The sequence below is a fragment of the Podarcis bocagei genome (assembly GCF_964188305.1).
Source record: "Podarcis bocagei genome assembly, chromosome: 14".
Taxonomy (NCBI): domain Eukaryota; kingdom Metazoa; phylum Chordata; class Lepidosauria; order Squamata; family Lacertidae; genus Podarcis; species Podarcis bocagei.
This window is the reverse complement of record NC_138139.1, coordinates 18,535,834-18,559,106: the sequence shown is the minus strand read 5'-3', so window position 1 is coordinate 18,559,106 and position 23,273 is coordinate 18,535,834. Positions and strand designations below refer to the sequence as shown.

General features: G+C 49.0%; 1 protein-coding gene across 1 annotated transcript in view; it reads left to right on the top strand.

Annotated features, from left to right (window-relative positions):
* FAH (fumarylacetoacetate hydrolase) overlaps positions 1-18,858 on the top strand; it is a 37,742-nt gene extending 18,884 nt beyond the window's left edge. Inside the window, exons 9-14 of the mRNA XM_081171236.1 lie at positions 1,671-1,801; positions 2,680-2,755; positions 5,830-5,876; positions 6,647-6,748; positions 9,335-9,452; positions 18,526-18,858. Coding sequence (XP_081027362.1) covers positions 1,671-1,801; positions 2,680-2,755; positions 5,830-5,876; positions 6,647-6,748; positions 9,335-9,452; positions 18,526-18,602 — 551 coding nt within the window. The 3' untranslated portion in view covers positions 18,603-18,858. The remainder of the gene's footprint in view (positions 1-1,670; positions 1,802-2,679; positions 2,756-5,829; positions 5,877-6,646; positions 6,749-9,334; positions 9,453-18,525) is intronic.
* The last annotated feature ends 4,415 nt before the right edge of the window (positions 18,859-23,273 follow it).

Sequence of the window (23,273 nt, the reverse complement as noted above, 5' to 3'; positions counted from 1 at the left end):
CATATATCATGTCAGACCATTGATCTGTCTAACATAGTATTGTCGTCAACGTCGTCTTCTTCTTCTTCTTCGGAGACCACTCGTAGCCGAGTAAGATTGTCTTCCATGAACACGGTTTTAACAGTGAGTCCATAAGTGACTGTGGAGGCCAATTCTGGATCCACACGTCCTTCCACAGTGGGGAGATAGGTTTCTGGGCGGATGTTGATCACGGTGAAGGTTTGCCAAGTGTGTCTTCCTCTTAGCGCATTTCTCCCTTTCATCCTAAGTTTGAGCATCTTCAGAGCCCATGGCAACTTTGGGAAAGGCTGTTCTCCAACTGGAGCGCTTGCAGCCCAGTGTTTCCCAGTTTTCAGTGTTTCTACTACATTTTTTTAGATTTGCCTTGAGAGAGTATTTGAACCTCTTTTGTTGACCACCAGTATTACACTTTCCATTTTTAAGCTCGGAATAGAGTAGTTGCTTTGGATGGCGATAATCAGACATCTGAACAATGTGACTGGTCAAACAAAGTTGATGTTGAAGAGTCATGGCTTCAACACTGGTGATCTTTGCTGCTTCTAGTATACTGGCATTAGTTTGCCTGTCTTCCCAAGTAAACTTTTTTGGAGTATTGTATGCACAGTATTGTATGCTCCAGCTGGTAGCAGCTGTCTAGGTCTTTCCCAGCAAGGGAGGAAGCTTGTGTCAGGCATAGGCAAACTCCAGCCCTCCAGATGTTTGGGACTACAATTCCCATCATCCCTAGCTAACAGGATTAGTGGTCAGGGATGATGGGAATTGTAGTCCCAAACATCTGGAGGGCCAGAGTTTGCCTATGCCTGACTTGGGTAATATTTCGTAATATTGCACCCTGTGTGAGGCCAAAATTTGGCACCCTAGAAATTGATATTCCCAATTATGGATCTTCTCAATTTTGTGCCCCTTCATTTGGGCATCCTGTGCAGTGGAACCGCCTTCACTGCCCTAAATTGTTCCCAGTCCTACCTGGACATGCCAGGAATTGACCCTAGGTCCTCCTGCCTGCAAAATAGATTCTCTTCCACTGAACTACAGCCCCTTCCCTGAGAAACAGAGCCTAAAACTTATATATACAGTGGTACCTCGGGTTAAGAACTTAATTCATTCTGGAGGTCCGTTCTTAACCTGAAACTGTTCTTAACCTGAGGTGCAGTCATACCTCATGTTGCGAATGCTGCAGGTTACGTCTTTTCAGGTTGCATCCCGTGGCGACCCAGAAGTACCAGAAAGGGTTACTTCCGGGTTTCGTCGCTCGCGCATGCGCAGACGTGCAAAATGACGTCGCGTGCATGCACAGAAGCGGCAAATCGCAACCTGCGCGTGCACAGGCGCGGGTTGCGTTCCATTCAGGTTGCGAATGGGGCTCCAGAACGGATCCCAGTCGCAACCAGAGGTACCACTGTACCACTTTAGCTAATGGGGCCTCCTGCTGCTGCCACACCGCCACCACACGATTTCTGTTCTCATCCTGAAGCAAAGTTCTTAACCCAAGGTACTATTTCTGGGTTAGCGGAGTCTGTAACCTGAAGCATCAGTAACCTGAAGCATCTGTAACCTGAGGTACCACTGTGTATCTATATCTATATCTATGTCTATATCATCTATATCTATATCTATATCCCTATATCATCTCTTTCCTTGCCTCCTAGCACGTGACATTCAGAAATGGGAATATGTCCCTCTGGGTCCATTTCTGGGCAAGAGTTTTGGCACCACCATCTCTCCGTGGGTGGTGACTATGGAAGCTCTGATGCCGTTTGCACTGCCAAATCCTATCCAGGTTAGCAAAAAGTGATCAGATGTATCCCATGTGACTTACGGGGAAATATATTCTACATGACTTATGTGGAAACAAGGCTACTTGTCAGGTGGGTGGGGCGTACATAAATAACGGAGATGAGCATGATTCCCTACCCCCAATCCAAATAATGTCCCGACCCAGCACTTCAGAGCACCCAGGGTTGGATGAAGCATTAAGCAAAATGAGCACATGCTTAGGGCATCAAGGGAAGAGGGGGGCACCACAGAAATTTTCCTTTGCCAGATTCTCTATGGTGCAGTTGAACCAGGTTCCACAAAAAAAGGATCCCACAATATGTGCATTGTAAGTTCAGTGCAACAACAACAAAAAATATAAAAACGAGATTCAGGCGTGCTGAACTTTGTAAAATAATTGCAGAAGGCAGTATTTTATGGTTTATTGTTGTGTGTGTGTATATATATATATATATATGGGCACCAAAATCTTTTTAAGTGCTGGGGGGCTCTAAAGGATTTAAATCCAGCACTGGGAGAGGCCTTGATCTGACCTGGGGACAACCCAAGTAAGATCCTGGCTCCACCACCTTTGGGGTAGTAGATGGCAGAATTTAAAGATTGAACAACGAAGGAATCCAGTGCAACTTTTGTGCTAGCAGAAGCTTGGTGCACAACAGCTGGTTCTTGTGCAACAGTGGATTTAGTTGTGAAACAGCTTGCACTTGTGTTTTTTCCTTGCGCAACATCATCCAGCCAGAGCAACAGGTGTACCACAAAGGGACTGTAACCTAGCAGTATGTTGGATGCAGCCCTCTGTTTTCACTTCAAAACTGATAGACACTCAACCACTTGAGTCTGCTATTATAGAGGGATATATGACGCATCTTTTGCTTCTTCAAGGATCCCAGGCCACTGCCCTACCTCTGCGATGATCAGCCTTATACTTTTGACATCAACCTTTTTGTTGCTATTAAAGGTACAGTACTCCCTCCTATGATACATTTTAATTTCATTCAGGCTTGTGGAGCTCCAAAATAAGAGGAAAAAAAATTGGGAGGCCATAAGTAAATGATGTATTAAAAGAATCAAAACGCCAACAGTACTCTGTTAAGCTACCAATGCCCTTCTATTCAGCCTTGTTTGTAAATTCTAAGAAACCCCAAAAACACTGCAATTGTGTAAGGTTCATTCTCTATTTTGATTCAAAATGGTGTCTAACTGTATCCGAACATAGACAAAAATATTCCCCTTGATTTTCGGAACCATCATGCAAAACGTGGTTAAAATCAGTGCAATTTTGGAATGGTTTAGTCTTCCATTTTGATTCAAAATGGTGCCCACTGATATTCAAACATAGGTGAAAACCTCCTCCTTGATATCAGGAGGCCCTGGGTAAAGGTAAAGGGACCCCTGACCATTAGGTCCAGTCGTGACCGACTCTGGGGTTGCGGTGCTCATCTCACTTTATTGGCCAAGGGAGCCGGCATACAGCTTCTGGGTCATGTGGCCAGCATGACCAAGCCGCTTCTGGCAAACCAGAGCAGCCCACAGAAACGCCGTTTACCTTCCCGCCAGAGCGGTACCTATTTATCTACTTGCACATTGACGTGCTTTCGCACTGCTAGGTTGGCAGGAGCAGGGACTGAGCAATGGGAGCTCACCCCATCGCGGGGATTCGAACCACTGACCTTCTGATCGGCAGGTCCTAGGCTCTGTGGTTTAACCCACAGCGCCACCCACGTCCCTCTATCAGGAGGTCCTAGAGGTGCCCAAATGCAGAGTGAAGAAAACCTCTCAAAAGATATAGCAGAAGATAGTATCTTGATAATACTTTAAAGTTGCCTTTAACCAGGCATAGGCAAACTCAGCCCTCCAGATGTTTTGGGACTACAACTCCCATCATCCCTGACCACTGGCCTAGCTAGGGATGATGGGAGTTGTAGTCCCAAAACATCTGGAGTGCCGAGTTTGCCTATGCCTGCCTTTAACCTTTATGCTACATCTCACAAATAAATGAGGAAGCCTTCCTTGAAATAAGAAACAAATGGCAACTCTAGCAGAGTCCTAATGTGAGAAGTGTACTCCATACACAAAGGTTTCTTCATTTAATTCCTATTTCACCATCATAAAATTCCTGCATGAACAAAACTCCCCTGCAGGAATTAAGATGCAGTTGATACGTAAAAGTTCCATGTGGTAATTGCATCTCTCAGTTTTTCAATCTGTATACCCCTGTGCAATGGCTGTTTTTGGGGGTGGAGCAACAGCAGACATTAAGCCCTCCAGCACACCAAATAGATGTTGGGACTACAACTCCCATCATCCCTGAACATTAGCCATGCATGCTTACTGGAGCTGATGGGAGTTGGAGTCCCAGAATATCTGGAAAGCCACAGGCTCCCCATCCTTTATCCAAGCCATCTGTGATGTTCAGCATTTTGTGCAAAAGCCTGTTATACACAGCTTTCCAATTTGCGCTTTCCAGTTTTCCCCTCCTGGCTGGGTTAATTACTTTTACCCTGCTTTTTTTCCTGCAAGAAGTATCCAAAGCAGCTGATGAACTGAAGATAAAGCATAACACAAAACGTTAGCAGAGTTAAAAGAAACAAGAATATTAGATCAGGCATTTGAACCAGAGAGCGATAAAAACTAAGAGGAGCTACCAATTAAAGCTACATTAAACTCTCACACCGGCTGAGGGTTTTCTTTAGATCTCCCTTCTCAGTACGCACTCCTAAGATATCTTTGCAAGGACAATTTCTACCTTGGAACAGAAATAGGGAGTAAATTCTCTGGCAAATCCCAGAGGAAAAGGTTTATGGTTTTGTCGAAACGCTCTCTGTGTGTAAAAGGAGTCAAACTCCCTTGCCTGAGCAGTTTTATGACAGGAACTGTAAACACCTCAGTCTGTATTCTGCTGGAGTTGCACATTGCCTTACTGTAAATTTGGATTCTTGCTCTCGTACTTCCACCACGGTGAAAAGATTATGGACAAAATGAGCAAGTGAAACATCATCTATAAGGTAAAGTAAAGAACCCCTGGATGGTTGAGTCCAGTCAAAGGCAACTATGGGGTTGTGGCACTCATCTCGCTTTCAGGCCGAGGGAGCTGGTGTTTCTCCACAGACAGCTTTCTGGGTTATGTGGCTAGGATGACTAAACTGCTTCTGGTGCAACAGAACACCGTGACGGAAATCAGAGAGCAAGGAAACGATGGCTTATGAGGAACGGCTAAGGGAGCTGGGCATGTTTAGCCTGGAGAAGAGGAGGTTAAGGGGTGATATGATAGCCATGTTCAAATATATAAAAGGATGTCACATAGAGGAGGGAGAAAGGTTGTTTTCTGCTGCTCCAGAGAAGCGGACACGGAGCAATGGATCCAAACTACAAGAAAGAAGATTCCACCTAAACATTAGGAAGAACTTCCTGACAGTAAGAGCTGTTCGACAGTGGAATTTGCTGCCAAGGCGTGTGGTGGAGTCTCCTTCTTTGGAGGTCTTTAAGCAGAGGCTTGACAACCATATGTCAGGAGTGCTCTGATGGTGTTTCCTGCTTGGCAGGGGGTTGGACTCGATGGCCCTTGTGGTCTCTTCCAACTCTATGAATCTATGATTCTATGAAATGCCATTTACCTTCCCGCCACAGCGGTACCTATTTATCTACTCGCTCTGGTGTACTTTTGAATTGCTAGGTTGGCAGGAGCTGGGACAGAGCAACGGGAGCTCACCCCATCGTGGGGATTTGAACCGCCGACCTTCTGATGTGCAAGCCCAAGAGGCTCAGTGGTTTAGACCACAGTGCCACCCGCATCCTCCTCTGTAGTACTGAGATTGGAAAAGTATAAAGTTGCATCTAAAGTGTATTGTCCAGAAAGCCGCCATCCAAACCTAGGGATTGCCCATCTCTATGAATATCAGACACAGAACAACTCTCACACATTTGCTTCATCCATATTTATGTTGACTGCAGTTACTTGGACACAGGTGATGGTATTTAAAACATTGAGTCCTCACAATCCTCCTTACTGCAAACTTATTGATTTGTTTTCAGGAGATGGAATGAGCAAGCCTGCTAATATTTGCCGCTCAAACTTTAAGGTAAGAAATGTTTTCTCTCCCGTGTTTTCAGCTGAGACAGGATTTGAAGTGGGCACTGCTACAAACCTCACACCAGTCATTGAGCCACATTGTCACCTATTGAGTGCCTAAGTACATATGGTATGAATGGTGTAAAAGCAGAAAGGGGAGGCTTCTGAGAATCTCAGTTAGTTAGTGGAAGTAAAATTCTGTTTTCTGTGTGTGTGTTTTCACAAATGTTAGGTATGCATGTATGTTATGTGTGCATATTATATTATATTATATTATATTATATTATATTATATTAATGTTATAATGCCTGTTATTTTAATAAATATATGCATTTATATGCATGCTTTACCCTAGTTATAAGCATTTTGGTACACATTACTTGGCTGGGGAATTGCATTACAAAATCCAGAAAGTGCAAATTTTGAAGGATGGCCATGTTTTGGTGCGTGCATTGTTTTGGAGAATGCCAGTTATATAGGTTTATCTCTAAATGCAAACTGAATCTAATTTCTCCCCCATCCCTAATTTCTCCCCCATTAGTGAGGAGCTCACTAACAGAGCAGGTGGTTTGCATGTAAAAGGTTTCCCCGTTCAATCCAAGACACCTCTATTTTAAAAGGACCCAGTGGTGGGGAAGATCTCTGGCTGAGTCCCTGGAGAGAGCTGCTGACAATAAGAGGCCGTCATGGGCTAGATGGAGAAACAGCTTGACCTTGTATAGGGCAACACCCCATGTATCTCCAACACTCTAAAACCCTCTCCTCTCTTTTATCTTGCAGCACATGTACTGGACCATGAAACAGCAACTGGCTCACCATACCGTCAATGGCTGCAACCTCAGACCTGGAGACCTCCTGGCCTCTGGAACTATTAGTGGGCCTGTAAGCATTTAATTAACCATACCCTGATTGCAATGCATCGTATTTGCAGTAGAGATGATGGGGAGCTCCACCAAATCTAGATTTTAAATCCGAATATAGGGAGTCCAGTACCTGTGGGTCCACTGGGTCCCAGGCCATGTCTGATCTGAAACAGATCCAGATAAGACCTTCTGATGTTTCCATGCCCAGGATGACATAGGCACACCGGGGTTTAGAGGTGCCCCCTTCAATATTAAAAACAGCTTCCTCCTGACCCATCCAGTATGAATTACTGGAAGTAAGGCAGCTGGGTGATAGCGGTAAGGTAAAGGTAAAGGGGCGGGTGGCGGGTGGGACGCGGGTGGCGCTGTGGGTAAAACCTCAGTGCCTAGGACTTGCCGATCGCATGGTCGGCGGTTCGAATCCCCACGGTGGGGTGAGCTCCCGTCGTTCAGTCCCAGCTCCTGCCCACCTAGCAGTTTGAAAGCACCCTTAAGTGCAAGTAGATAAATAGGTACCGCTTTATAGCGGGAAGGTAAACGGCGTTTCCGTGTGCTGCGCTGGTGCTGGCCACGTGACCCGGAAGTGTCTTCGGACAGCGCTGGCTCCCGGCCTCTTAAGTGAGATGAGCGCACAACCCTAGAGTCGGACACGACTGGCCCGTACGGGCAGGGGTACCTTTACCTTTTTAAAGGTAAAGGGACCCCTGACCATTAGGTCCAGTTGTGACCAACTCTGGGGTTGTGGCGCTCATCTCGATTTATTGGCCAAGGGAGCTGGCGTACAGCTTCCGGGTCATGTGGCCAGCATGACTAAGCCGCTTCTGGCGAACGAGAGCAGCGCACGGAAATGACATTTACCTTCCCGCCGGAGCGGTACCTATTTATCTACTTGCACTTTGATGTACTTTCGAACTGCTAGGTTGGCAGGAGCAGGTACCGAGCAACGGGAGCTCACTCCATCGCGGGGATTCGAACCGCCGACCTTCTGATCGGCAAGTCCTAGGCTCTGTGGTTTAACCCACAGCGCCGCTGAAGCAGGTACCAAAGCCATAAATTGTTGCACATTCATAGCATATCAGGAAAGCTGGGAGCCGTGGGAAATGCAGTTTTCATATTTCCCGGTGCCCCTGGACGTAGTGTTTGTGTAGTCCAGGCTGTAAGTGTCATAATCCAAACTGGATCCCTCCTTGCTGCCCACCACCACCTGCCTCTAGTGCAGCGGTTCTCAACCTGTGGGTCCCCAGATATTGTTGGACTACAACTCCCATCATCCCCGACCACTGGTCATGCTGGCTAGGAATGATGGGAGTTGTAGTCCAACAACATCTGGGGACCCACAGGTTGAGAAACACTGCTCTAGTGGGAGAGGGAAAAGGGTGGAAGCTGTTTTTCTTGCACAGTGAGAGAAAAATGCTGAAATAGGTTTGTCTCCTGTTTTGTCTTCTGTTTAGTACTTGATCAGGCACCTTTGTGGAAGGCTTTGCTATGCTTTGTTTTAACAGACTGTTCGGAGATTTTAAAGGCATTAGCTCTAAAAAAAACAACACCCCCACAAACGCTCTGTAAGCAATTGCATCTCCCAGAGAATAAAGGATTACATTATAGCCAAGTGACTAAGCCGTAGCACGTCAGCGGACTGGATCAATCGCTGTTTCTGGCAGAGATCCACTCGTTAGGATCCAAGAATATCCTTGATTTCCTTTAGCCCAAGGTTGGGGAACCTCAGATCTAAGGGGCAAATGCAACACTCCAGGGTCATCTTGCCAGGCCACATTCTTTGCCAGCCTTACTTTGCATTATGCTGGAGTATTTTGCCTGGTTGGAATATATTGGTAATGGATCTTCCTTGCCTGGATGAAGGATAGTTGTGTGGGTGGGTGTTTGTAAGTGTGTAGAAACTAGCTTACTCTCAGGCACCAGGGACTCGACTTCCTCCCCCCCCCCCCACTTTGGCCATAGATAAGCAGGACAAAGTGAAAAGAGTCGCTTACCATTTAAAGAGTCTTTAATGATCACAGCAAAAGAACAAAGCAGCCTTTCTCAGAGTGAAGGTGCTCCCCATTAAGGTTTCCACCCACTTCCCTGATCAAGCAATCATTGTGCTTTTTGTGTGGCCACCTTATCTGCTCTACATAACCTTGGACTGATAGGCTGGGCACTTTCCAGTGAGAGAGAGAGACTGTTAGCTCTCTCTCTCCCAGTTCTTCTTCACTTTGCTGTTCAACCCCCAGTTCATCCCAACTTTTGTCTTCGGAACTATGCCCCTCTGCAAGCCACTGTTCCAAATCTATACTGCTCCACTGCGCCTGGGTAGCTTCAGGATCCTGGTCAGGAGCAGGGAGAAGGGGAGGTGCCCACCATTCCTCATCAGAGCAGTACTCCTCAGCTTGGTCTCTGACACTTACTACACCTAGGTAAAACTTGCATTTGTTGCTCCATCCCTTTTTGTCCATCCCTCTTGGAAGGTTGCCCCCAGAGGATTGCAACCATGGATCTGAAATTAATTCCCCACCCCTCCTTCAACCAGTGGGTCCAAAATGTACAGCAGCAGGACATCCACACGCAGAGCTGATGCTAAGTACCTGTTTTCAATTTCTGCTTGAAGGATCCCGAGAACTTTGGTTCCATGTTGGAATTGTCGTGGAAAGGAACAAAAGCCATTGACCTTGGTCATGGCCAGTCTCGTAAATTTCTGCAGGATGGAGATGAAGTTGTTATAACAGGTGAGTGCATTTGCGGGGTAGGATGAGATAGAGTACATGTCAGGGTCATCATGAGACTCCTTAGAGTAGTGATAAAGCGGGATATCAAATCCAAACTACTCCTCCTCCTCTTCTTCTTCCTCACACCCACACATACCCCACTCACACAAAAAAACAAATCTCGCTACAGCCAACCAAAGACAAGAAAATACAACAAGCAAATACAGTAGTGAGAGAACCCACACTGTGACGCTGACACAAAACCCCACACATACACTAAGAAGAAGAATAGAGGCATTGCCACCCAACCCCACCCCACCCCACCCCACTCACCATTCCCCCCCCTCTTTTCTTCCTAACCTAACACTGTATGCAACACTAATGTCTCACAACAAATGAAACTGATCTGTAGAAAACGCTACTTGAAAAAAAGAGAGAACACATGTGTCAGGGCTGCCACTCAGTCCCAGCTCACATAGGACCACGCTAGCCAGCGTTCAGGTTAAAAGAGTCTTTATTGGATTACAGGTTCCATTTCCAAACTGCAATGTGCAGCCCTACTTCTTCTAGGTCAGACCGGCGAAGACCCGTCTGAGTCTCCGCCTCTAGCACACCAGCTTAATACCCTAGCCTTGCTCCACCTCCTGCGCCTTTCCTTCCGTCTCTGGGTCCTTCTGCCCCCCGGGGTCTCTTCTTTCCTACTCTCTTCTGACGCGGACCCCCCCTGACCCTTCCGCCTCCTTGCGGCGGGCTTTGGGACCTGGCTCACTCTCTGGGCTGCTTACTGCGCCAGCTTCCGCTACATTTGAACTTGGCGCGCGCGCCCAACTCTCCACCTTCCTCTTGATCGTTTCGTCGCTCCCCGAGGTGGGCATGACTACTCCTGACTCATGCCCTCCCTCCTTCTGAAAGCCTCCGGAACCCGATATCTGGTCCCCTTCCTCCCCGCTGCTCCCGGCTGGGTACGTGGGTCCCAATCTCCAACTGCTGCTCTCTGATTCCTCTCTGAACCCTTCTTCCTGGGGTGTCCCCCTGTTTTCCCCCCTTGCTCTGACCGCTGGCGCTCCCTTCTGGGAATCCTCGGACTCACTGGATAAGCTCGGCGATCTCGGTTCGTCATCCCCACTCATCTTTCCTTCGTATTCCTCCCCCTCGCTCTCTGTCTCCTCCCTTCTCTGCGTCTCTGCTCCTGAACCCCTGACATCCATCCCCCCCTCGAAGCCCCCCCTTCCCCCCTCCCCGCTTTCAAGGGTGGTTGCTGGGTGCTCCATCATCACAGGAGTGAATGCCGGATACAGTTCGCTCCTCGTCGCTGGCCGCCAACTGAAGATCTCCGAGTCTTCCTCCTCGCGTTCGTCAACGTTGAGCTGCTCTGCCTCCATTTCAGTGCCGCCGTGCTCGAAACCGAGATCCTCCCCGCACATGTCCATGTCAGTCTCTGCGTCGGTCGCTTGACCTGGCATCTCCAGCCACCTCCGGCGCCACTGCTCCTCTGGCCGATCGTCCCACCAATACGAGGTGTCGGACGCCGAACCCTCCGGTGACCCCTCTGGGGAACGTGTGCGCTGTGCGGGCTCCCCGTCCGAGTCGAAGCCATGGAACGTGCTGGAGGAAAGTGTGGGTGTGAACAGCCAGTCGTCGAAGAAGCCTGCTGGCATGGGTCTGTGTGGGAAAAGGGCATGAAACTCGTCCTTGAGCAGGGGTTCCTCCAAAGCGTAGTCTGGCACCCAGCTATTAGCACTGGCCCGGGTGCCCTCTCTGGCTAGGAGGTATTCCACTCCGTCTTCCCCCCATCTGGAGTCCAAAATCTCCGTGACTTCGTTGATGGGGTCCTGCTGTGGCAATCTCCCCGCCTCCGTCCGCTCCTGAGACGGACTCGGTGCTGTTCCTGGTTCCTGGAACCTGTGAGGTGTCCTGTAGGGAGTGAGCACCGACCTGTGGAACACCGGATGCATCCTGGAACCCTCCGGTAGCACCAGCCTGAAAGCTACTGGGTTGATCTGCGCTTCGACTTGGTATGGACCGAGTTGCTTGTGCCCCAACTTCTTTTTGGCTAACGATCTGGTCGGCACTGCGTGGGCTGCCAACCAGACCCAGTCTCCCACTCGGATCTCTTCGCCAACCCGCCTGTGCTTGTCCGCTTGCACCTTGTAAGCGTGCTTCGCTAGCTCCAGCTGCCGTCGGAGTTGATCGTGGACCTCCTGCAACTCAGACGCGAAAGCGTCCGCCGTCTGCGGTTCCCCTTCCCCCACTCTGTCCAGTCCCGGGAAGGTTCTGGGATTCCTCCCATTGTTGGCGAAGAACGGCGTCACCCCTGTGGACACGTGCTTCGTGTTGTTGTAGGCGAACTCGGCGAGCGGCAGGTAATCCACCCACGTCGCAGGCTGTTGATTGGCATAGCATCTCAGGTACTGCTGCATGATGGCATTGACCCTCTCCGCTTGCCCGTTGGTCTGCGGGTGTCTCGCTGATGTCAGGTTGATCTTGACGTTCAGGAAGCCCATCAGCTTCTGCCAGAAATTCGAGATGAACTGGCGACCGCGGTCGGACAGTATAGACCGCGGCAGCCCGTGCACTTTGAACACGTGATCTATGAACAGTTTGGCTGTTTGTTCTGCCGTGGCCACCTTCGCACACGGTATGAAGTGTGCCATCTTGGTGAACAAGTCCACCACCACTAGTACAGCTGTCTTGCCTCTCGAGCTGGGGAGATCCGTGACAAAGTCCAGGGCCACCCTCTCCCACGGTTCAAACGGCGTTTGCAGCGGTTCCAGCAGTCCCGCCGGTGGTTTGTGCACCGGTTTGGCCCTCTGGCAGGTGTCGCACCTCGCGACGTAGTCCGCGACTTCCCCTCTCAGTCTGGGCCACCAAAAGTCCCTTGCGACTAATTCCACCGTTTTTTCCGTGCCAAAGTGCCCGGCCGTGGGTGCGTCGTGCAACTGCTGCAGTACCTTGGCGCGAAGTTCATCTCCCGGCACGTAGATGGCCCCTTTACGTAAGAGCAAGCCGTCCCGTATCTGGAACTCGTCGCTCTTCGCTGTGCCCTTGTGCACCTCGGCCATCTTCGCCTGCGCGAATGAGTCGTCCTGCAACACCCGCCGCACCGCATCCAGGTCTACTGTGGCTGAAGCGCACGCCCACGCAGCTGGCACGAAGATGTGCATGGCTGCCGCTGGCGTCGCCTCTTCGAGGTATTGCGGTTTTCGGGACAGTGCATCCGCCATGATGTTGGTGTCGCCTGGGACGTACTCTATTCGGAAATCGAAGTCAGCAAAGAACTCCGCCCAACGTATCTGCCTCTGGTTCAGGAACTTCGCCGTGCGCCAGTGCTCCAGATTCTTGTGGTCCGTGCAGACCTGCACCGTGTGCTTGGCGCCGATCAGGAAGTGTCTCCACGCCTTGAAGGCTGCATGAATGGCAAGCAACTCCCTGTCCCAGATGGTGTAGTTCTGCTCCGACTTGGTGAGCTTTCTGGAGTAGAACGCTCCCGGCCTCCAGACCCCCTGTGGGTCCCTCTGCAGCAGGACAGCTCCCACTGCTCTATCGGACGCGTCTGTCTCTACCCGCATCGGTCTGCTGGGGTCGATATGCAGCAGTTGCTCTTCCGACGCGAAGAGACGCTTGAGTGCCTGAAAGGACTGCTCCGCCTGCTCCGTCCAGATGAATTTCTTCTTCTTGGAGCTTAGCGTGTCCGTAATAGCCGCCGTCTGCATCGCGAACCCTTTGATAAACTTGCGATAGAAGTTGGCGAAGCCGACAAACCGCTGGACCTCCTTCCGGTTGCGCGGGCTCTTCCAATCCAACACCGCTCGAACCTTGGCGCTGTCCATGGCTAGCCCCTTGTCCGACAACTTGTAACCCAAGAAATCCACCTCCGTCGTGTCGAACTGGCACTTCTCCAGTTTGGCGTACAGTCTATGCTGCTGCAACCTCTCCAGCACCTCCCGAACATCCTGGTCATGCGCTTGCTGCGACTCGGAGAATATCAGGATGTCATCCAGAAAGCAGACGCACTTCTTGTAGAGGAGTCCCGCCAACACATGATGCATGAAAGCTTGAAAACAGTGAGAACCGTTTTGCAATCCAAACGGCATCACTCTGTACTCGTAGGTTCCCAGAGGCGTGAACATGGCTGTCTTCCACTCATCGCCCTCCCTCATGCGGATGAGATTGTACGCCCCTCGCAGGTCCAACTTGGTAAACACGCGTCCCTTGCGTACCGTCGCCAGTAGGTCGTCAATCCTGGGCATGGGGAAATCAGAGGGCTTGGTCATCTTGTTCAAGAGGCGAAAATCCACCACCAGCCTTTTTTGGGGCGTGTCCTTCTTCTTCACAAAGAAAACAGGACTGCCCCCTACTGCCCTGGACTCCCGGATGAAACCGCGCTCCAAATTGTGATCTATGAACTGTTTGAGTTCCTGTAGTTCATCCTCCGACATGGAATACAGCTTCCCCTTCGGTAGCGTCGCCCCTGGTAGGAGGTCAATCTTGCAGTCATATTGCCTGTGCGGTGGTAACTTGTCTGCCTCCTTCTCGCAGAAGACCTCCAGAAAGTCTGCGTATTTGTGGGGGACTGCTTGCAACGTTCCCAACTGCAGTTGTGATTCCTCCTCCTCTCCCTCCTGTTCGGGCAGGATGCAGTGTTCTGCGCAGTAAGAGGAGCCGAAGATCAGCTGTCGCTGGTACCAAGCCAGTGTCGGACTGTGCCTGTCCAGCCAACTCATGCCCAACACAATGGGTGTGTCCGACAGGCGGGTGACGTTAAAACTGATGACTTCCCTGTGGTTGCCAAGGCGCATCACCATTGGCGGCGTTTGCTTCACCACCTGCCCCCCCAGCAACTCTCTACCATCCACTGTGACGACTTGCAGGGGCAGAGTGGCCGGTAATAGCTGTATAGCGTGCTGCTCCACAAAATCCTGCGCTATAAAGTCTGCGTTGCTTCCAGAATCCACAGAAAGCGGCACTTCGATAGTGACGCCATCGGGCAGCTGGAGAGATGCTGTGAGTTGCACTACTGGTTTGGGTGGGAGGGGGTCCGTGGGTTGCAAGATCGCTGGGGACTGCTTCAGTGATGCGTCTGGCTGGGCCCCAGTGCCTCTGTCTCCAGCCAGACATCGTCGTTTCCCTGCTGTTGTTCGCTGTGTTGCGTGGCCGCTTTCACCGTTGCGGAGGCTGCAGTGTGCTTGGAGCTCCTCTGGGGACACTCTTTCGCCAAGTGTTGAGAGCTGTCGCATATATAACACTTCCTGGTCCCTCTAGGAGGTTTAGTCTTGACTGCCGCCTGTGCAGGGGCTCTGGTAGCTGACTGAGCCCTGGCGCCTCCCACCTCCATAGGTTCCACTCCCCCTCCTGGCGGAGGTGTGGATTGCGCACGCGCAGCTTCCCTGGGAACGAAAGAGAAACTTCTCGCTGCTTCGCGCCCTCCACGTCCTTCGTCTCTGCACCATGGACGTTCTTCCAGCCTCACCCCCACAGTCAGCGCCCTTTGGACCACCTCCTGCGTGCTCCGGGGCGTCTCCCCCCTCGCAATTTCGTCTTTAACAGCACTGCTCAAACCTTCCCAGAAGAGGTCTCTGACTGGGGGCGAATCCCGGTCCCATTCTAAGGCACTGACCAGCGCAAAAAAGCGGGCGTGATACTGGCGTACGCTCGCCCTCCCTTGTTTCAGTCCATGAATCTCCCGTCGGGCAAGATCCACGTCAATGGTAGATAAAAAGCACGCATCCATCGCTTTGATAAAGGCATCTGCATTCTGAAGCGCCGGATCTTTATCCCTCCACAAATTGCGTAGCCACGCTTTCGCATCCCCATGCAAATGGGATAGTATAAACCCCACTTTCTCTTCCTCATCCCTAAAGTCTTTCGCCAGCAGTTGCAGTGCGCACATTACGTCTGCTCGAAAATTGGGGTACTGTTGTAAATTCCCATCGAAGTGAGCCACAAGCCCTCCTGCTCTCCGTGCCAACCCAACCCCCTCCGGTCTGGGTCCTGGCTGCCCATGCTTAACCAATGCTTCAAACCTGGCGTGGAGATCTCTGTAGGCGGCTGCCGCATCCTCCTCCCTTTTCTTGGATGCCTGTACCTCCGCGTTCAATTGGGTCACTGCCTGTTGCAGCGCTGAAATTTTCTCTGCTTCCGTCATCTCTGCCAACCGTTGTGAGCTCGCTCCCAAACACCAATTTCCTCCTCTCGCTGCTTCTGCCTCCGCTGCGAGGTATCAGGTGTCCGAAGCTTTAAAGAGACGGGTCTTACTGTCAGGGCTGCCACTCAGTCCCAGCTCACATAGGACCACGCTAGCCAGCGTTCAGGTTAAAAGAGTCTTTATTGGATTACAGGTTCCATTTCCAAACTGCAATGTGCAGCCCTACTTCTTCTAGGTCAGACCGGCGAAGACCCGTCTGAGTCTCCGCCTCTAGCACACCAGCTTAATACCCTAGCCTTGCTCCACCTCCTGCGCCTTTCCTTCCGTCTCTGGGTCCTTCTGCCCCCCGGGGTCTCTTCTTTCCTACTCTCTTCTGACGCGGACCCCCCCTGACCCTTCCGCCTCCTTGCGGCGGGCTTTGGGACCTGGCTCACTCTCTGGGCTGCTTGCTGCGCCAGCTTCCGCTACATTTGAACTTGGCGCGCGCGCCCAACTCTCCACCTTCCTCTTGATCGTTTCGTCGCTCCCCGAGGTGGGCGTGACTACTCCTGACTCATGCCCTCCCTCCTTCTGAAAGCCTCCGGAACCCGATATCTGGTCCCCTTCCTCCCCGCTGCTCCCGGCTGGGTACGTGGGTCCCGATCTCCAACTGCTGCTCTCTGATTCCTCTCTGGACCCTTCTTCCTGGGGTGTCCCCCTGTTTTCCCCCCTTGCTCTGACCGCTGGCGCTCCCTTCTGGGAATCCTCGGACTCACTGGATAAGCTCGGCGATCTCGGTTCGTCATCCCCACTCATCTTTCCTTCGTATTCCTCCCCCTCGCTCTCTGTCTCCTCCCTTCTCTGCGTCTCTGCTCCTGAACCCCTGACAACATGTATCTTTGTAAACTAAGAAATCTTTAATAATAATAAAAATTATTATTTTTTAAATGTTCCATATCTGAGATGTAGAGCCAAATAGCGAATGCAGCTAAGCGACGCCAGTTAATCTCAGGCTGATGGCTGCTGACCTGCTTATGTGAATTCGTCCTGCAATCTCCTTCAGTCCATCGCTTGCTGTGATATCTGTGATGCCTCTGGCACAACCAAGAGTGATCCTTTGCTCCTTGGCTGCCAAAAGCATCACAGTCTGCTTCCTACTGGTGCTATTTTTAGCACACCTGGAAGCATTGATGGAGGAGGCGAACAGGACGTTTTCGGGAGTGCTCTGAAGCCCTGGTGCATAGGAAACCATTGAATATGGGTTAAAAAATACCAGGTGTCAGGATTTGCCATGGGCATGCTGCAAGTCCCTGCAGGCCGCCCCAAAGTGTTGGCCACAGGCAAGGACATATCTAGTACAGTGGTACCTCGGGTTACACACGCTTCAGATTACATACGCTTCAGGTTACAGACTCTGCTAACCCAGAAATAGTGCTTCAGGTAAGAACTTTGCTTCAGGATGAGAACAGAAATCGTGCTCCAGTGGCGCGGCAGCAGCAGGAGGCCCCATTAGCTAAAGTGGTGCTTCAGGTTAAGAACAGTTTCAGGTTAAGCAAGGACCTCCGAAACGAATTAAGTACTTAACCTGAGGTACCACTGTATGAAACTAATGAAGCTTAAGCTTAAGGACCCCTAATTCCTCACACACACACACACACACACACACACACACACACACACACATCCCATAACTTGAAAACTATAAGGCATAGGAAGTATTTGTTCACACTGGTGACTTTGACATGTGAGACAAATCCAGTACAGCGATTTTAATCAAAATCTGAGATGCAGTAGTTAATTTAAAAAAATAAAATGGGATGATCTATCATGAAACAACCTCATTGAAAAAGATAACTGTGTTTACCCTGACCTGGAGTTCCTAATAGTTTTTAAAAGACATTCTTTAACTTTCCAAAAAAAGGACACAACAAGGACAGTAGGAACATGAGAACTGCCTTCAGCCAGGCCTGACTCTTTGCCCGGCAAGTTCAGTATTGTCCACTCTGACTGGCTTTTGCACATATGATGGTTTGATTAATGGCCTTGATAGCTGGTGCCAACTAGCAAGTGCACATGTCCGGTTAGGAGGAAACACTGGCAATTCTGAATGCGGCAAGAAAATGCTAATTCATGTTTGCGCTCAGAGAAGGTGGGAGAGCTACATGCAGCCCCCAGGCCTGAGGTTGCCTGCCCCTGGTGTAAGGGAAATTGCCCATAAGCACATATGGAACACAGTTGGTGCCCAGATGCGTTGCTTAAGTCAGTTAGCAATAAAATAGAATTGTTGCCAGAAGAGCCTTTCTGAAAAGAACAAAAACAAAATAAGCACTCTGGCAGACAACCTTGGGAAATTCCTTCCTCGGCGGTGGGGCCACGATCACAAAGGCTCTGCTTTGCCTTTTGGATGACTAGACTGAAACAAAGAATATGAAGTAAAGGCAAATAACTTATTGAGGGATGACTTATTTATCAGAGATACCAGGGAAGCCTATATATAAGATAGACAACAGTAAATAGATGGTCATGGGTGTAGCCAGGATTTTTTTTAGGGAGGGACAGGACTAGAGAGCCAGTGTGGTGTAGTGGTTAAGAGCGGTAGTCACGTAATCTGGGGAACCGGGTTCAAGTCTCCGCTCCTCCACATGCAGCTGCTGGGTGACCTTGGGCCAGTCACGCTTCTCTGAAGTCTCTCAGCCCCACTCACCTCACAGAGTGTTTGTTGTGGGGGAGGAAGGGAAAGGAGAATGTTAGCCGCTTTGAGACTCCTGAAGGGGAGTGAAAGGCGGGATATCAAATCCAAACTCTTCTTCTTCTCTTCTTCTTTCCATCATTGGGCTACTTATCTTAACAAGTGAGGGAGTTTTTTGTGTGTCATATGTTCTGCAGTTTTCCTCAATCATTTTAGTACATTTTCCTCAATCTGCTTTTAACAGTTATCGTTTCCTGTGTATGTGCTTTCTCATCCCACAGGCTACTGTCAGGGAAACGGTTATCGCGTTGGCTTTGGCGAATGTTCTGGAAAAGTGCTCCCAGCCAGACCTGTCTGATTGTTTTCTTTGGAGGACATCCCAGAGGGGAGAAAGAGGAAGAAGGGACCCTAAATGTTCTCTCTTTTGTTTTTAAAAAATATATTTCTGACTTTGCTGTTTGTGGGCATGGAGAAATTGAAGATAACACTGTTGCGGATCTCTCCATATTTCTAAAATGCTGTGGAGGTTTCAAAATCTATGGAGAATGCTTAATTGTTGGCATTTTTACTAACAGTATTTTTAAAACAATAAACAGTGAATCTAGTTGTCTTCAGTGCTGCATTCCATTAATATCAATGTGAATCTATTTGAGAGGCAATTTTTGTGGCAGAGAGTGGCATTTTCTGTACTGCAAATTACCACATAGCTCCAGTGACCGTTTTTATTTGTAAACTGGCTAGAAGAGGTGGTGCTTCTGAGCATTTACTGACTGCCTCTGTAAATAAGAATGCTAATGTGGGTTTTTTTTACATGTTTCCCTCCTGTATATCCATGTATACCAGAGGTTCCTGCCAACCTAGCAGTTCGAAAGCACGTCAAAGTGCAAGTAGATAAATAGGTACCACTCCAGCAGGAAGGTAAACGGCGCTTCTGTGTGCTGCTCTGGTTTGCCAGAAGCGGCTTAGTCATGCTGGCCACATGACCCAGAAGCTGTACGCCGGCTCCCTTGGCCAATAAAGCAAGATGAGCGCCGCAACCCCAGAGTCGGCCACAACTGGACCTAATGGTCAGGGGTCCCTTTAACTTTACCCTTTATACCAGAGGTGGATAGCATTTTCATACATCTGATGAATGTTTACTCTTCAAGTTTAAACTACCAGTAATCTGTTAGGTTTTTAAGGTACCACAAGAAGAATCATTTTTTTCCAACCCTGTTCACCTGAGTTTAGGGAGCTGCTCAAATCCCAGGAGCTTTTGTTGTACGAATTGAGTGATTTCCCTCAAGCCCGTGTATAAATTGGGTGTCTGCTTTAGTTTTCCAAGTACAGGGGTTGCCAATGTGGCACTCCTGGGCACCAAGGTGTTCACCAGGACCTCCTGTGGTGCCCTCAAAAATCCACAGTACACAGAGATTGTTTGCTTTTCCTGCTCAGTACCTGTTGGTGCTGACTCAGCCTGTCCTACGTTGAAGCATACCCACATTTCACAGGATATCAGGATCGGACACCCACCATCCCATCTATTCTGAACAGAGGAGAGATGGCAAGAAATTTGTGGACTACTAGAAATCTGGTACTGTATGCTGCATTTAGTGAAGTTTTCTCAGGTTGTGGACTGGCTCCATCATGCCCAACCACCTAAGCTGATCTTTAGCCCTCCTGCTCAGAAAGGACTATAAAAAGCTTCCTGTTGGGGCTGGGACCAACATGGTTCTTCAGCGGTGGTGGATTTTGGTGTGTTCCTGAGCTCTGACTATCGAATGTGTCTTACGAAGGCGAGCAAGGTATTTACGATGAAGACAAATGGGAAGAAAATGCGACGAAAGAGATAAATCAGTCATAGCTGAACACTGCCCACAAAATTAGTTCTGTCTCAGCAAAAAGCCTAAAAACTGCAGTGATAAAAGTTCCCTTCAGAAGGGAGAGCTGATTGATTTAACTCTGCCAGCTTATGCATATGGCAGGTGCCAGTGCTACAAGATGGACAGCTGTCTGGCTCCCAGTCTCTGCGGAAAGCTATTTTCTTTGCTGGTGATTTGATGAAGTGCTGCCCTAAGAGATTGGAGAGATTTGTTTTAAGGTCATCCAACTTGGTGGTGTCAGTTGTTGACTGGTGTAGTGCCAATGTAGTACCTTGAATTCTTCCCCTGATGTTTATGATTCATGGATCAGAATGTGCATACATCCCAAGTCATCTGCTAAAGGGGCTTTGGTAAATGCCATGGTTAACTGCATTTACCCGGAAGACTAGCTTACCATCTAGTTAACTTTGTCTGGATGATTCTCCATGTTTGAAATGGCTCCCCCCAGTTCTCAGTACTTTGCAGAATTGTTCTAGATGTTGCCTATTCTTAAAAAGAGAGAGAGAAGTGGAGTCCCTGAAAACTCTTTGGTATCATTTCAAAAGTGAGGAACTGTAGCTGTTTGTTGGACATCATAAAACCTTCTATTTATTGCCAGTGCATTGAAACAGGAACATGATGCTTTACAGAGGGGAATTTTGGAAAAGAGCCGCCCGGATCAAAACACAGCTTCAGGCCTGCAGCTGTCAAGTTTGCAGATTTCTACTGGCACCAAATTGATTTTTCTAAACGGTGCCAAAGGAACAGAATGAATCTCCCTCGACCAGAGCATTCATTTAGATGATGCACAGGCTCTCTGAAAACACCGCCTGGGATAATTTCACAGCATGTGAGAGGGGCAGGCGCAAACATCTGTTAAGCAAATAGCATTAAAGCTGCATCTAATGATAGCATCAAGGGCCAGATAGCTCAAAGCTTCAGTACTTGCAAGGACATACGTCCGGCCAGTTTATGCGACACGACATCCCCTGTAGGGCATGGAAATTGTGCTAACATTAGCAATATCTTTACATTTTGGAATGGCAGCGAGAAAGCAGACCTTGCTCTCGGTATTGGAAATCTGGTGTGCGGCATTCAGTGAGCCTTTCCATGCTTAGGTGATGGATTATTGCAGTTCCTCCTTGGCCATGTACAGAGATGCAGGCAGTGGCGAGTCTTTGGTTGAAGGGAAGATAAATGTAATGTTTTTAGAGCAGTGGGATAGAATTGGAAGGAGCTTCACTCCATTCGGTGCAAATTTACCTTTTCCTTTTTCCAAGAGAAGCCTGGAAAGAAAACAAGTTTTGCACGTTTACATCATGCCTTGGTTTAAAAACGTCTTTCCCCGTCTCATGCTTTTTATGTTCACAAGAACGATGGCGTTCTTCAGGAACTCCATTTGTGTGGTGTTATAAGAATTCTAAGGTCCCAAATATAAAATAAATGTACAAGGCAAACACATAAGTATATAAACCACATGTCTGAAATATTACAGGAGAGCAGTCCTGAAACCATTTTGACTCTCCCAAATTGACCTCAAATATTTACCATCACAAAAGAATGGCCAGGCTGCCGAGGTAAAGCAGTCAGTGATCATTAACAGATATCCTGGCAAACAGGATTTCTGCTGTAGACCGCCTCCTGTTTTTGGGGGTGGTCTTGAGCTACAGGGTGGGTAATTTCAAAAGTTTATATAAGAGCTTGCGTACCATTGTTCTGGGTCCCTCCTGCCTCCTGTGGGGGGGAGTGGGGACACTGTTGCACCAGTTAATAAAGATTAGGCTTACTAGCTTCCTTGCTTCTCAATATTCTCTGTTTGGCCTCTGTTATTTTCTCCTGCTGATAGGGGACCTATCTCTATATGGCAGCCTTTCTCAACCTTGGGTCCCCAGATGTTTTTGGCCTACAACTCCCATCATCCCTAGCTAGCAAGGCCAGAGCTCAGGGATGATGGGAGTTGTAGTCCAACATCTGAGGACCCAAGGTTGAGAAACACTGCTATACGGGCTCTTGGTTACCCCATAAGGGAAAAGGAGCAGGTTTTTCTTATAACAGTAGCATGAAAAATATATATTGTATCTAGGGATGCAAGAAGGCAGCGATTTCTGTTCTGACCTGCACTTTGCCTCTATATTTATCACACTCCTCCCACCTTTTATCAAGTACTGTAATAGGGACCCCCCCAAAAGCAGTATCAGAACTGAGGGGAAATACACTGAGCATGCATCCACCTTTCATCTCATTAGCTCAATGCAACATACAGTGCTGTGTTTTTATCCCCATGACCACACTGTGAAACAGGTGACGTTGTTATCAGGGCAGCTCTGGGATTTGAACCCAGGTTTTCATAGTCCTAGCGTAATCCTTTCCCCACCACATCGCACCATGTTCACTGTGTGTATAGGGGAAGATCCACTGATATGCAATGAAGAAAGAAAGGTGTTTATGAGCTGAGGCTTCTTTTTTTTAAGAATTTGGATAAATGGATGACAAAGCACTTTTGTTGTTGGAAGCCATTTATTAGATAATACATTCACTACAAGGTTTCTGCTAGGCCAGGGGTCTGCAACCTTTAAGACAAAAAGAGCCACTTGGACCCGTTTCCGAAGAAAAAAAAAACTGGGAGCCACAAAACCATTGCGACATTTAAAACAAATATAACACTGCATATATTGTTTCTTACCTTAATCTGACAGCGGGCGGGAAGGTGACATCGGGACGGTGCATGACTAACGCACACACCGCCCCCGTGCGACGTCACAGCCAGTACAGCGCCCGCCACAGTGGGGAGTGTCGGGGCGCACAATGCGCCTCCTCCCCTCGCTAGTATCCGCTCCGGAGCCGCGGCAAAGGTGTAAAAGAGCCACATGCGGCTCCGGAGCCGCGGGTTGCAGACCCCTGTGCTAGGTGTTCTTTCTCTGAGTGCAACTGTCCCCAGTATGGAAGAATTGTTTAAGACTTAAAATTCATTTTATTTCACATTAAAATAAAATTAGCAGAGGCACTTTGTCCCATGCAGTTCAGAATCACTACCTTGTCGCCCAAAGCCGCAGCCCTTTCTGGATGTGAAACTTCCATTGATATATATTTTTTTCTTCAAGGGAAATTTGCACCGACGAGAGGGCTGTCTTTGGGACTTGTCTGTGCGTTGAACAAGGCATCTTATGCAGGAGCACAACCAGAAACAT